Source organism: Lonchura striata, chromosome 17 (assembly GCF_050655825.1).
Source record: "Lonchura striata isolate lonStrDom1 chromosome 17, ASM5065582v1, whole genome shotgun sequence".
NCBI classification, from domain to species: domain Eukaryota; kingdom Metazoa; phylum Chordata; class Aves; order Passeriformes; family Estrildidae; genus Lonchura; species Lonchura striata.
Genome location: NC_140719.1, coordinates 12,232,240 through 12,245,452, shown reverse-complemented (window position 1 = coordinate 12,245,452; position 13,213 = coordinate 12,232,240). Strand labels below are relative to the sequence as shown.

Genomic DNA, 13,213 nt, shown 5'->3' with positions numbered 1-13,213 from the left:
CCCACAACCCTGAGGAGAGAGACATCCATTACCAGAGTAACCTCCCGAGGACTTGATGTACATCTGCCCGTACTGCTCCTCCACCATGGTGTCGTAGGCCTCGTCGTCCTCCTCGTCCTCCTCGTTGTGGTAGGAGGTGGGGCTGTCGGTGGTGGGGATGCTGCTGGCGCCGGGGCTGGTGCGCTCCCCCTGCGAGTACTGCACCTGCTGCACGTTGGGGATCAGCGTGGCCAGGCTGGGCACGCCGTAGTAGGAGACGCGCGACAGCTTCAGCGGCCCCGCGCTGGCGCCGCCGGCGCCGCCGGGCCCGTCCCGGGCGCCGGGCTCGAGCGGCCGCTTGCCGGGCAGGCCGGGCAGAGCCTGCAGCTCCAGGTTCTCGTGCTTGACGCGCGTGAGGAGCGGGATGGGCATGGAGGGGGACATGACGTAGGGCGCCGAGGCCGACTGCAGCTGGTTGCAAGGGCTCTGCGGCTCCGAGCTGGGGTCTTCGATCATGGTGGTCTGAGAGTCACAGTGGGGAGAGCTGACCTTGAACATCAAGTCCGTCCCTTTCTCCACGATGTGCTGGATCTGCAGGAAGCCCGCCGTGTACATCACCACCAGCTGCTCGCTGGCCGCCATGGTCAGCTTGCCGGTGTAGCAGAAGGACAGGATCTGCTGGAAGCAAGCCGGGGGGACGGTGCCCGGCAGCTCAAAGGCGTTTTTGCTGTTCCCACTGAACAAGTCTCGGAAGTAGAGGCTGCTGGCGGCCAGCACCGCCCGGTGAGCCTTGAAGGCTTGGCCCTTCACCACGATGGAGACATCGCAGTACAGCCCCAGCAGCCGCTGCTCGTTCAGGCAGCCCAGAACGGTGTTCCCAAAGTTGGGAATCTCTATGTGCAACATCTGCGACATGGCTCAGGATCGGCCGGAGCTCCTCAGACATTCAATGCAGGAATATCCAAAGTAGGGCACATCTGAAAAAGGGAGAAGGCAGGGAAGAAAGGAAGAAGGCTTTTAGACAGTTCACCAAAGCAGGCAGGAGCACAGGAACCCACCTCACCCGACATCAAAGGCTCCACGCCGAGCTCCGAGAGCCAATCTGGACAAGCAGTCGCTTACAAAATTTACTTATCGATGGTTTCGAGCGGCGTTGGGAATGCCATTGGTGGATGGCAAAGGATATTCCAAAAAAGCAAGTATTTCCTTCAAGTTGTGGTCTGCTTAAATAAGCACCACTGATTTATTCCCCTGGGGGTTTTTACTTTATGCAGGAAAATCTGAACGATAATGGGAGAGAACAGTAAAGCAAACGAAAGGCATTCAGACAGATCTCGGTAGCATTATATAAGAAACACAACAACCAGCAGCTATGTTGAAACTACAGAAAAGATATTTATAAAACAATGTGCCATTCTGCCCGAAATAAATACAGGATTCTGCCGGAGCGAGAGCTCCCAGGAAAAAGCACTTTGAAAAGCAATCTTCCCATTTGCACCAGAAAGAGGGAGCATTTCAACAGTTAAACCCCTTCTCAACAGATTCATCCTCCAACAAAACGAGGCTTAGCTCCAAATTAAGCCAGATATTTGAGCCCCAATAAAACAAACCAACGTGCCTGCCTGCCGCAGCGAGCCGCCTACCAAGTTGTCTCCTTATTTTCCTCCCCCAAACCCCGAGCGGGGCAGGGGGAGCCCCAGCCCAGCCCCGGGGGCAGGCAGAGCCCCCAGCCCGGTGTCCCCGGTACCGGCGGCGGGGACGCGCGGAGCGAGCCCGGGATGGAGGCGGCGGCTCCGGCTGCGCATCCCAACCACGGCCGCTCCTCGGGGCCGGCTGTACCTTGTGGCCACGGGCAGAATTCCTGCTTCCACCTCCCAAAACAAGAGGCTGGCGCTGGAAGGGAGCCGGTGCGCAAAGCCGGAGCAGGTAGCGCTGGTGCAGCCTGGGCGCTGAAACTCCAGCGGAGCAAATCACTGCGGATGCACCAGACCCCCCCGTGCTCCCTCCCCAAAGAGTCCAGGAGATTTCAAATCCTGCCTGTAATACCACTGAAGAAAAACTACATCGAACTAATACTGAAAGCTCAGAAGAATGATTTTTTGTTTTTTTAAAAAAAAGGGAAAAAAAATTAGAAGTTTATCTGAGAAAGATTTAAAAAAAAAAAATCTCTGGGAAGAAAATAATAACCCACAAAGAACTGCTCTGTTCCCATTGCCGAGGGGAGAAAAAAAAAAAAAAAAAAGTCCTATCTGCAAGGCCACGGGGTAACAGGAAGAAAAGGGAACACACTCAGAGCCAATTTAATTGTATCTGCATGGTTAAAAAAAAAAAAAAAAATTCTTCCAAGCGAGGAAGTTCGCGGTGCCTTCGCCTGGCCGGGAGCGAACGTACCTTGAGCAGCGTCCCCGGCGCGGCCGCTGCCGAGGGGCTCCTGTCCCCGACCGGCTGCTCGGGGGAGGGGGAAAATAAAATATAGTATCAAGAGCTAGGTTTGTATCTGCTGGAGCTCAAGCTTTTACCAAGTCAAATCTCCCCGGCAGCGCACAGCATCTAAATGAATAGGCCGGATGCAGATTAACATTCAGGCTGCTCTCTGCAATGAATAGAGCCCTTTGATTAGGGACCTGAAGTAAATGCCAGTTTCAAACCGAAGCTTTAAAAACAGAGAAATATCAGTGCCAGAGGAATGCTCTCAGTGTTGGTACAAGACAGACTTTTGATGAGTCACTGCAATGCAAACAAAGATGGCAGAAATACTGTACTGTATGCTGATGAAATGCTTAGTGGTGCCACGGCAACTGAGACAGGTTTTAAATTTATAGTGCAGTTTTGCATATGAATTACGCTGTAAACTGCCTCCCCTGCCATCTAGTACATCCAGAGTGTCAAAGCATTTAAACTATTCCAAACAGTCTGCAGAGCTGGCACTGCTGCTGGTTAACTCCTGCGGCCAGGGGAAGGCATGGAGCAGGGGTGCTGAGCATCCCCTGCACCCCCAGCATCCCCCCAGCGTCCTCCTGCATCCCTGAGCATCCCCGAGCATCCTCCTGCATCCCTGAGCATCCCCCTGCATCCTGAGCATCCCCCCAGCATCTTCCTGCATCACCCCTGCATAGCCTCAACATTTTCCTGCACTACCCCCACATGCCCCCAGCATCCTCCTGCATCCCCTCAACACCCCCTGCATCCTCCTGCCTGATCCAGCATCCTCTTACCTGGCCCAGCATCCCACCCCAAGAGCCCCCCCAAAAGCACAGCTTTGGGAACATCCAAATCTGCCCAAAATAAAGGTGCTCCTTGGCCAGCCACAGTCCTGCTTCCTGCCCCCCCATATCCCCCCCCCCAGTACAAGAAAGCCTTTCAAATGCAGGAAAAATGTTTACCCCTTGGGGAAAGCTTCTTTCAGTCTGTGGCTGAATCCACTAAAAGCAAATCCATTTGCTTAAGTAATGAAATCCCAGTCACATTGTCTCCTGGATTCAGATTTTAAATTACCTTCGCATTTATTGAGCATGTTTGGTGCTTTTTTCTGGGAAAGAGGGTGGGGCCTCCCTTTGCTTATTTCTCCCTTGCCCAGAGCGTTTTCCCTTGTGCCACAGCCTCGGATTTGGTTCAATTGCTGCGCTCTGATGGTCACACACAGTTAAAATTCCAGGGATGAGAGGTGAGGCCATGCCCAGAGCAGGATAAGTGCAAGAGCACAGGGCTGGTGATGCTCCAGCCTGACCCTTCCCTCCTGATCCTGCTCACAGCTCCACTTCCACATCCAAAGGGATGTTTGGTGCACCGAGTTCGAGCCCAGGGCAGGGAAGTGCTGTGCTCCCAGCAAACTCCTGTGACACCCCAAATCCCACAGGACCTGCAGAGCCTCACCAGGGCTCCCTGCCTCGGGGTGCTCAAACCACTCACCCAACCCCTCAGGGGGTCACCAGGGTCCTGCCAGTGCTGCTGAGAGGGGACCCAGGTGACATCCTGTGAGGAGATCAGAGGTGACACCACAGCGACCAAGCCTGAGAGCCCAAAACCTCTCCCAGCCATGACACCACCCACCTCTGCTGGAGAAAGGATGGAATCTGCCCTGGCAAACAAAGATCCGCTCTGGATCTGTGAAAATTACTGAGAAAAAACTGAGTTGCAGAAAAAACCATCACTGCACAGGCACCTAAGGAAGCCTCATCCATGGTGGTGGGAAGAACATGGTGGAGAAGGATTTCCTCCTCTTCTCTTCCAGGAAGGGCTCCCTCAGAGCTGGAGAAGATACCAGGGAGGTTTTGGATGGACCTCCTTGGACCCAGCAGGGGAGGATGTGTGGGACCAGCCAAGGACAGCTTGGTAGCACAGAACAAGCCAAACTTAAAATAAATATCAATTATTAATATTACTTAGATTTTGCTCTATAAACAAACAGGCTTGTCAGGAGTAACCTCTGTCTCTCCCTAAAAACACCACACTGGGCTGGTTTAGGGTATGTTTAAGGCAGAGAGAAGCCACAAAGTGCCCCAGCATCCCAAATCTTTGGCAAATCTCAGATAAAACCTCCCAGGAGAGTCTGAACCAAGATGCTGCACACAACTGGTCCCTCCCAAAATGCAGCTCTCAGGGAAATGGGGGGGAAGCAACAGTGTTTGGTTTAGAAACAGCATCAAGGAACACCAGCAAAGCCACACAAGGAAGCTGCAAGAATCCAAACCACCCCAATCAACCATCAGCCAGGACTGCTGGAATTTCTCCTTCCTCCTCCCTCTGCCCCTTCCTTTTTATGACCAGAATGTATAAAAAAGCCTCCAAAAACCCAATCCAAAACCACCAACAACCCCAAATCATGAAGAAAGAAAATAAAACAGTCTTGAAAACCCAGGAGAACCTGCTCACCACCAAACCTCACATTCCCTAAAAACGACAGCAACAAAAAGCTACTGTGATTAGACAGCAAATGCAATAAAGCTTGATAATTTCTAACTTTAAAATTCCTCTCTTAAACATGATAATTTTTCTTTTAAATAGAGCACCAAGTGACTTTTAAAGGGTTTGAAATGGCTTCAGCCCATCTGACACAGGAAGAGCTGTGCTGCAGGTGAAATGACCTTTGCAATTCCAGATGTAAACTGTATTTTTCCAATCTCATCTCCCAAGCTGAGAGGTGTCCCAAGGTGCAGGAGGAGCCCCCAGCACGACCATCACCCCAAAAAATCCAGTCCCTGTTGGGCTGGAGCATCCTACAGGTGACAGATCATCAATAGGATATATCCAAATGGGAAAACTTGGATAAAACTGGATTAAAACCAGACAAACATCCCCCACCTTCATCATTTTACATATGTGACCATTCAAGAAAAACATAATTTTGTTTTCTGATGGCAGCCTCTTTCTCCAGCTTGTGGATACAGGAGGATAATTTGTACATCTCTGCCTGATTTTTGTAAAGTCATAGCCTTTGTCACAAGATGTTCATAAAAAATGCAGCTGTTATTTGAGACAACTTCCAGGAGAGTTTGGGAATTCTCAGTTTCTGCATTCATCTGCTTTGGGGGAAAAGAAAAAAGCAGGTTTGCTCTTTTCCAAACTTAATTCCCTGCTCCGAGGCCTGAAAGGTCAGGGCGAGGCGACAGCAACAAAGGAAAAAAGCATCGACCTAGAATAAGATGCTGCCATCAGAGCTCCCCCAGGAGTAATCAGAAATAATTAGATAATGTATTTAAATTGTCCTTTTTCTTAGCCAAACAACAGAGAGGCTCGGTGGAGAATGATTCCCCCAAAACCCCCCAGATATGCCCCAAGTCCTGCAGCTCCCCAGGAAGGTGAGCTGGGCAGCAGCTGGGACAGGGACAAAGGGACAGGGACCCTCCGGGGGGTGGGACACAAAGCAGCCAAAGGCTTTCACCCCCCCAGCCACAGCCCCGGGAAAGAAAAGAGCTGAAAAGTCCTGCCCTTGAAGGCCCCAAAGGGTCAAAGGAAACTCCCCTTTCTTCTGTAAATGAGGAGAGAGGGGGGAAAATCCCACCCTTGGATGAGGCTGGCAGAGGGATGTCACCCATCAGGGCAGGGGGTCCCCAAAGCCACCCAATCCCCCCAGGCAGAGGGGTGGCACCTGCCCTGCTCTCACTGCAGGGTTTGGGGGTTATTTCTCCATTTTTTAATACAAAGGAAATGTAAAAACCCAAGGGAAAATATGCAACAGCTCACTGCAAACTCAGTGGCCAAGTGTCATTCCCTGAGCCCGGAGATGCTGTAATGCCTCAAATAAAATAAAGAGTTAAATAAAATAGACTTCAGCAAACCAAAGAGTTAAATAAAATAAATAGCTAAATAAAGCCTAATAAAATGCACTTCAGGTCTAGGCTGAGTATGTTCCCCCCACCCCTGCATCACAGGCTGTGCCAGGGAGCCGAGGAGCCAAAATGCAAAGTCTTTGCACCCCCACCCCAACAACCGAGCATCCCCTCTTCCAGGTGAGAAAACCCAGGAGGGAAAAGGAGAGGGATCGGGGCAGAGGTTTGGATTCCTGCACAGTGTGTGGCAGGGGGGAGAAAACAAGGTTAAGTTCAGTAATCAAATGGCAATGAGCCTCCTCTCCTGCAGCACTGGTATCTGCAGCTCCAAAGTATTTATTTTTGAAATGCTGCAAGTGGCAAGCGGCGCGGACGGACCCTATTTTTAGTGTAGCAGCCAGTGGCAATGGGTGAAAGAAGATTATTTCTGCCTTATTAAGAGCAGAAAGTGAATTTGCAAATATTACTCAGTAAGACACGGGCAGCCCACACGCAGCAGACATGCAGCACGGAGCCACCACGGCTCCAGAACCCTCAAAGTTCCTAAGGAAAGCACAGCCCCGGAGCCTGGGCAGGGAATGGGAGGGAAAGATGGAAAAGAGAATTAAAATCCTGCTGATGGTGCAGCTCGGGAGGTGTGGGCAGCCCCACTGCCAGGGGATGGGTACTGGGTGCTCGGTCTGGGAGCCTGGCAGGGCCCTGGGGGCTCTCCCTGGGGACCAAGCTCCAAACATCTCTTCTGGGGGACCTGGCACAGTCCTGAGGGGTCTCTCTGAAGAGCCTGGCACAGCCACAGGGATGCCAGACAGCCCTGAGGGGTCTCTGCACAGGGACCCCGGCACAGGACTGGCATCGCTTTTTGGTGACCCCGGCACAACCCCGGGGTCTCTGCCCAGGGACCCTTGCACAGCCCCAAGCATCTCTCCATGGGGACCCCGGCACAGCCCCGAGGGGTCTCTCCTTGGGGACCCTGGGGCAGTCCTGGGGGCTCTTCCTGGGGACCCTGGCACAGTCCCAGAGACCCCAGCACAGCCCCGAGGGTCCCACCCCAATCCCCCGGCACAGTCCCGAGGGGTCTCTCTTGTGGAGACCCCAGAACAGCCCCAGGGTCCCTCCCTGGTGCCTGGCACAGCCCCCAGGGTCTCTCCTGGTCGTTCTGCACAGCTCCAAGGGGTCTCTTTGTGGGGACCCCAGCACAGTCCCAAGGACCCTGGCACATTCCCAAGGGTTTCTCCCCAATCCCTGGCACAGCCCCGAGGGTCTCTCCCAAGTCCCTGGCAAAGTCCTGAGGGGTCTCACCCCAATCCCCTGGCACAATTCCAAGGATCTCTCTCCAATCCCTGGCACAGCCCTGGGGTCTCTCCCCAGTCCCTGGCACATTCCCGAGGGTCTCTCCCCAGTCCCTGGCACATTCCCAAGGGTCTCACCCCAGTCCCTGGCACAATCCCGAGGGTCTCACCCCAATCCCTGGCACAGTCCCGAGGGTCTCACCCCCAATCCCTGATGCATTCCCGAGGGTCTCTCCCCAGTCCCTGGCACATTCCTGAGGATCTCACCCCCATCCCTGGCACATTCCCAAGGGTCTCACCCCAGTCCCTGGCACATTCCCGAGGGTCTCTCTCCCAAGGGTCTCACCCCATCCCTGACACATTCCCGAGGGTCTCTCCCCAGTCCCTGGCACATTCCCGAGGGTCTCTCCCAAGTCCCTGGCACAGTCCTGAGGGGTCTCACCCCCATCCCTGACACATTCCCGAGGGTCTCTCCCCAGTCCCTGGCACATTCCCGAGGGTCTCTCCCAAGTCCCTGGCACATTCCTGAGGGTCTCTCCCCAGTCCCTGGCACATTCCCGAGGGTCTCTCCCCAGTCCCTGGCACATTCCCGAGGGTCTCTCCCAAGTCCCTGGCACAGTCCTGAGGGGTCTCACCCCAGTCCCTGGCACATTCCCGAGGATCTCTCCCCTGTCCCTGGCACAGCCCCGGGGGTCTCTCTGCAGGGACCCCAGCCCCGTGTCCCCCCGGTGCCAGCCCAGCCCGGGCTGTGTCCTGCTGCAAGGTGAGTCACTGTCACCAGCTCCTCGAGGTCACCCACCCGGCAGCTCCAAAAAGTGCCGTCATTCAGCCAAGGCAAAGCGTGGTTTTGCCATTATTATTTAATTAGGCTTTTTTTTTTTCTTCTTCTTCTTCTTTCTCTCCCCCTTCCCTAACACTGATCTTAAGAGCTCTCAAAGCAAAGAGAAGCAAAAATAGAAAATGCAACATTTTAATTTTTTTTTTTCCCTCTCAGATTGCTGCAAGGGGAAGGGAGAGACATGGCTAGAAAATACAATTATTCTGCAGAACGGAGCATTTTGCCATCTAATAAAAAGTCAAGACCCCGAGTAAGTTACGGCCACAGGAAAGCACAGAGCACCCCATCACCCTGCCTGCAGCATCCCATCACAAGCACTAATTCCCATCCGTAACACATCAAAAAAGACAAGTGCCATGCTGAATCCTATTCTCCTCACTCCTAGTACACAACAGCAGAGCTAGCAATATATAACATGCATGACTCAGTCCTAGCACCGTGCCACTACGGAACAGAAAGCTTTAAAATAAAGTAAATATCTTAAAAGGTCAATTAAAAAAAGCTTACAAAACATCAGACGCTGCTTCTCGCTAGAGCTCATTACCTAGTATGGTGGAGCTGCCTGTGTGTTTTTTTTTCTTGTGCAAGTTAGTCTGTGAGTCAGCATTAACACACATGAGAACATCAGGAATACTGCCTAGTTCTGATGCAATGGAGGTTGTAAAAAAAAAAAAAAAGAAGAAGAAGAAGAAGAAATCGCACTCGGTTTGGACAGGAGCCTGTAATTCAATTGCCTTTACTTTTCAATTACTGCATAGCCTACCCTGACCAACCTGCAGAGGGGAAGGAAACTTTGCTTACATCTCTGTCTTAAAATTAATGACTTTTACTTTTGGCTAGAGCTTATTCTCCCTGCTTAAAAAAAAAAAAAATACATAGTATAATTAACCCTTCAAGGGCAGCTGAGCCCGTGAAGCAATTGGGATCTTTGTGTTTTTTGTAGGAATTTCAGGGCTGCCAAAAAGTTCTGGTGAAGGGAGACATTTATACATTAAACTTTTAATACTCAATAAAGCAAAGCTACAATTGCATCTGAGCTTGATCCCTAATGGAAATAGAAGCTTGCAGACAAGGGAAGTTAAAGACTGCAGAAATTTAACTCTGTGCTTCTGGGTTCAGACAGGCAAATACGAGACTGCACAGGAGCTGCTACAAAAATGAGGGGCTTGGCCATCCAGCACAAACCCTGAGAAATCCAAAATTGGTGACATGAGGTGGCCACCCCAGCCTGACACCCACTTTGCCCAGGCAAAGCTGAAAACCTTGTTTTTAATATATTGCATTTACTGCTTGTACTCCAGCAAAGAATTCCCTGTCTCCCCTTTCCCTGGGGGAAAACCCCTCCAGACTGATCCCTGCTCCCAGGAGCATCGAGCACAGAGCCTCAGCACTGACTTTTCACTTCTGCCTCCTCCCCTCCTGCAACAAAACCCCTCACTGGGGGCAACAAACTGTGCCCAAAGCTTCAGAATGTGACTATTTCTGTATCACACCCAAAAACACCCCCAGACAACACTGCAGCACAGAAGACTGTATTATATATACACTGCTGGTGATTATCTATATGAAATACAATAATATAGATGATGTATGATCAATATATTGTTTTTTTTAATATAAATCATAAGCTAAATTATGTCCACCAACATCTGACAAGTTCTGAGCTGCTGGGAGAGCCCCCTAAAATCTGGGGTTTTTTTTAAATCTCTGCAGTAGAGAGATGTCAGAGTTTGGAGTGAGAAAGTCTCCACCAACCTGAGCTGGTCCCACACCAACAAACACTGACCAAGCCCCCAAAAATATAAATACGTCTATCTACTTCATATGGACTCATAATGCAGTGGATCACAAGAAATGCCAAACCCCAGTTTAGTTTGCTGGTTGTTTGCATGAGTAGGCACAAACACTGCAAAACCCTTTCTTCTTTCCAAGTATAAATACTTATTAATGCTGATTAACCATCACAGAACCCTCTAATATTAGAGATCAATCCCTTCTGCAGCCTCTCCTGCAGGCAAGGGTCTGTCTCAAACCAGTATGAGCCTGGTGGGGTTATTCTTCCTTAAGCATGTGGGATACTTGAATACAGATGAATTGAGTTTTAAAGGAAAAAACCCAAGCAGCAACTTCTGGGCCAAGTTCTTGTGTGCCAAACTTTTCAACTGCCACAGCACAGCTCGACAGTGTTTCAAAAGAATTTAAGCACTGTTTTGAATACTGCTGACAATCTTCCTCATCAAAATTTGTAATTTAAATACCTCAAATCTGAAAAGCACGCTCCCTGGGGCATGCTTCATTCTCCCTCCCCACCACCCACCCTCCCCAAGCCCCATTTGGAATAAAATCCGTTGCTTTCCCTATCTGGCGGGGTTTTCCCCTCCTGCTGCAGCCCCCCAGCATCCACTGCATCCCGCAGGGATCCCAGCAGAGCTGGCTCTGCAGGGCAGCCCTGGATGGAGCCCCTGTGTGCACCCCAAAACACAGCCCCCTTCCTCTTCTACAGCTCCTGAGGCTGGCTTGGAGATGAAACCAGTCACTGGTTTAAAGATAAGATCAGCCACTGGTTCGGAGATAAAATCACTGATTTAGAGCGAAGTCCAATTAGTGATTTAGGGCCAAAACTAGTAACTGATTGAAAGCTAAAACCAGTTAAGTGATTTAGGCCAAAACCAGTAACTGATTGAAAGCTAAAACCAGTTAGTGATTTAGGCCAAAACCAGTAACTGATTGAAAGCTAAAACCAGTTAGTGATTTAGGGCCAAAACCAGTTAGGGATTTAGGGCTAAATCTAGTTACTGATTTAGGGCTAAAACCACTGACTTAGAGCTAAAACCAGTGACTGATTTAGGGCCAAACTAGTTACTGATTTAGGGCCAAAACTAGTTACTGATTTAGGGCTAAAACCAGTTAGTGATTTAGAGTTAAAACCAGTGACTGATTTAGGGTTAAAACCAGTGACTGATTTAGGGCTAAAACCAGTGACCAATTTAAAGCTAAAACCAGTGACTGATTTAGGGCTAAAACCAGTTAGTGATTTAGAGTTAAAACCAGTGACCAATTTAAAGCTAAAACCAGTTGCTGATTTAGAATTAAAACCTGATTTGAAGCTAAAGGCAGGCAGTGATTCCGAGCTCCAAGCAGGCTGTCCTGCCTCCTGCCCCGAGAAGGGGTTCATCCAAGGAGCCCCACTCCCACCCCTCTGCTCTCCAGTGGGTAAGATGTTCCTTCAGACACTCAATAACCCCCCCAAATAATTCCCTGCCACCGAGCCTAATCCCGGAGGAGCAGCTGGGGGAATTTCTTGGGGTGGCTGTGCCGGGGGAGCAGCAGCTCCATTTTGGCAGGAGCGTGTTTAAGATTCCCTCCCAGCTCTGCAAAGCACCTTGAAAGGTCGGCGAGCGCTTTCACATTCCCCGATCCATCTCCGCCGCCGCCGCCGCAGACGAGAGGGATTGACCTAGACAAGAACTGCACCAAGGCTCCGTGAAATAATCCATCAGCAGCCCTCAGCTGCAGCAGCCTTTGTCATGGGAACGCTGGGGAATCTCACCTACCTACTGCAGCTGAGCAGGGGCTGGAGAGGCTTTAAATCCCAGCCCTGCTCTCCTGGGATGCCAGCAGAGCCGGAGCTGCGCAGCGCCACAGCCAACACCTCCATATTCCACGGATTCCAAAGCCTGTGCCCATTACCCAACTCATTAAAGACAGTGATACTTTGTAACACACTCTAATCTTTAATATTCATAGCTTGCTTCATTTGCATATCATGCCATAAATAGTTGGAGCAGAGGTAAAACACAAAGCGCTCCACTTGCATTTCTAATTACGCCTAAAATCAAATGTAAATCACAACACAGCCAAGACACAGAAAATAATAAATGTGCTGGCTCTCAGTTAAAAAACCTTTAAACATACTTCCCCCCCAAATCGTGCTCACAAACCCAATTAAAAAGAAAAATCAAAGGGGCTCACGCTGTCTGTTTTTAAAGAGGAGCTGACACATCCCAGCCCCAGCCCTGGTGAGGGATCCAGCAGCATTCTGTGACCTCTCAGGGCCAGCCCATCTCCCCAAAACCATCCCTAAAAATGTGCCCTTCCCATGGGGCTGGGCTGCAGCTGCCCATTTAACCTTGGTCTTTGCAGGAACATCAGGAGCCTTTTGCTCTGGGATGCCTGGGAAAGCTGATCTCAGGCAAAGGAGGTAAATTGGAAACATCAGCTCAAATCTGAACTTGTGCTAATTGGGCTGGCTGGAGGTCGGGGCTTTAGATTTGGGAGAGGGAAGGAGAAAGGCCCTGGGGCTGGGAGCTGCTCAATCCCAAGGTTTAATGAGGAGGTTTTGGGGTGCTGGCACTCAGCAGCTCCGTGTCCAGAAGGAAACACACAATTCCTGCTCACAACGTCCCAAAAGCATGCACAGGGTGTTCTTCTCTGCTGTGTTTTCTCCTGGAACATGGAAGTGCCCTCAGAGGCAGGAGCTGCCCCTCGGTGGGGCACCAGTCCTGTGGAAAAGGCTCAAGACCCCATTCCACCCCTGCTGATGCTCTGCCATCAGTGTGCCCTGAGCTCTCTGCAGACACATCCCAAATATCAGCCCTTGCTATGGCAGCTGCAGCAAATTCACCTGCCTCCCCCAGGAAGGATCCTGGGGGACTCTCTGGTGCTGGCAGACTTCAGTCCCCAGCCACCACAATCCTGGAGGATTGGTCTACAACCACACTCAATTTATCAGCTTTTAGGGACCAGGATTGCTCCACAACAACACTCAATTTATCAGCTTTTAGGGACCAGGATTGCTCCACAACAACACTCAATTTATCAGTTTTAGGGACCAGGAT

At 50.9% G+C, this 13,213-nt stretch overlaps 1 protein-coding gene across 4 annotated transcripts in view; it reads right to left on the bottom strand.

Annotated features, from left to right (window-relative positions):
* NACC2 (NACC family member 2) overlaps positions 1-13,213 on the bottom strand; it is a 55,444-nt gene that overhangs the window by 18,166 nt on the left and 24,065 nt on the right. Inside the window, exons 1-2 of one of the 4 annotated variants that reach the window (XM_021543616.4) lie at positions 8,883-10,692; positions 33-956 (exon numbers count right to left, since the gene is read on the bottom strand). In XM_021543616.4, the coding sequence (XP_021399291.1) occupies positions 33-894 (862 nt within the window). In that variant the 5' untranslated portion in view covers positions 895-956; positions 8,883-10,692. Of the gene's footprint in view, positions 1-32; positions 1,710-1,818; positions 2,340-8,882; positions 10,693-13,213 lie in introns of those variants that run through there. The other 3 variants (XM_021543612.4, XM_021543611.4, XM_085556278.1) reach the window with 3 other exon arrangements.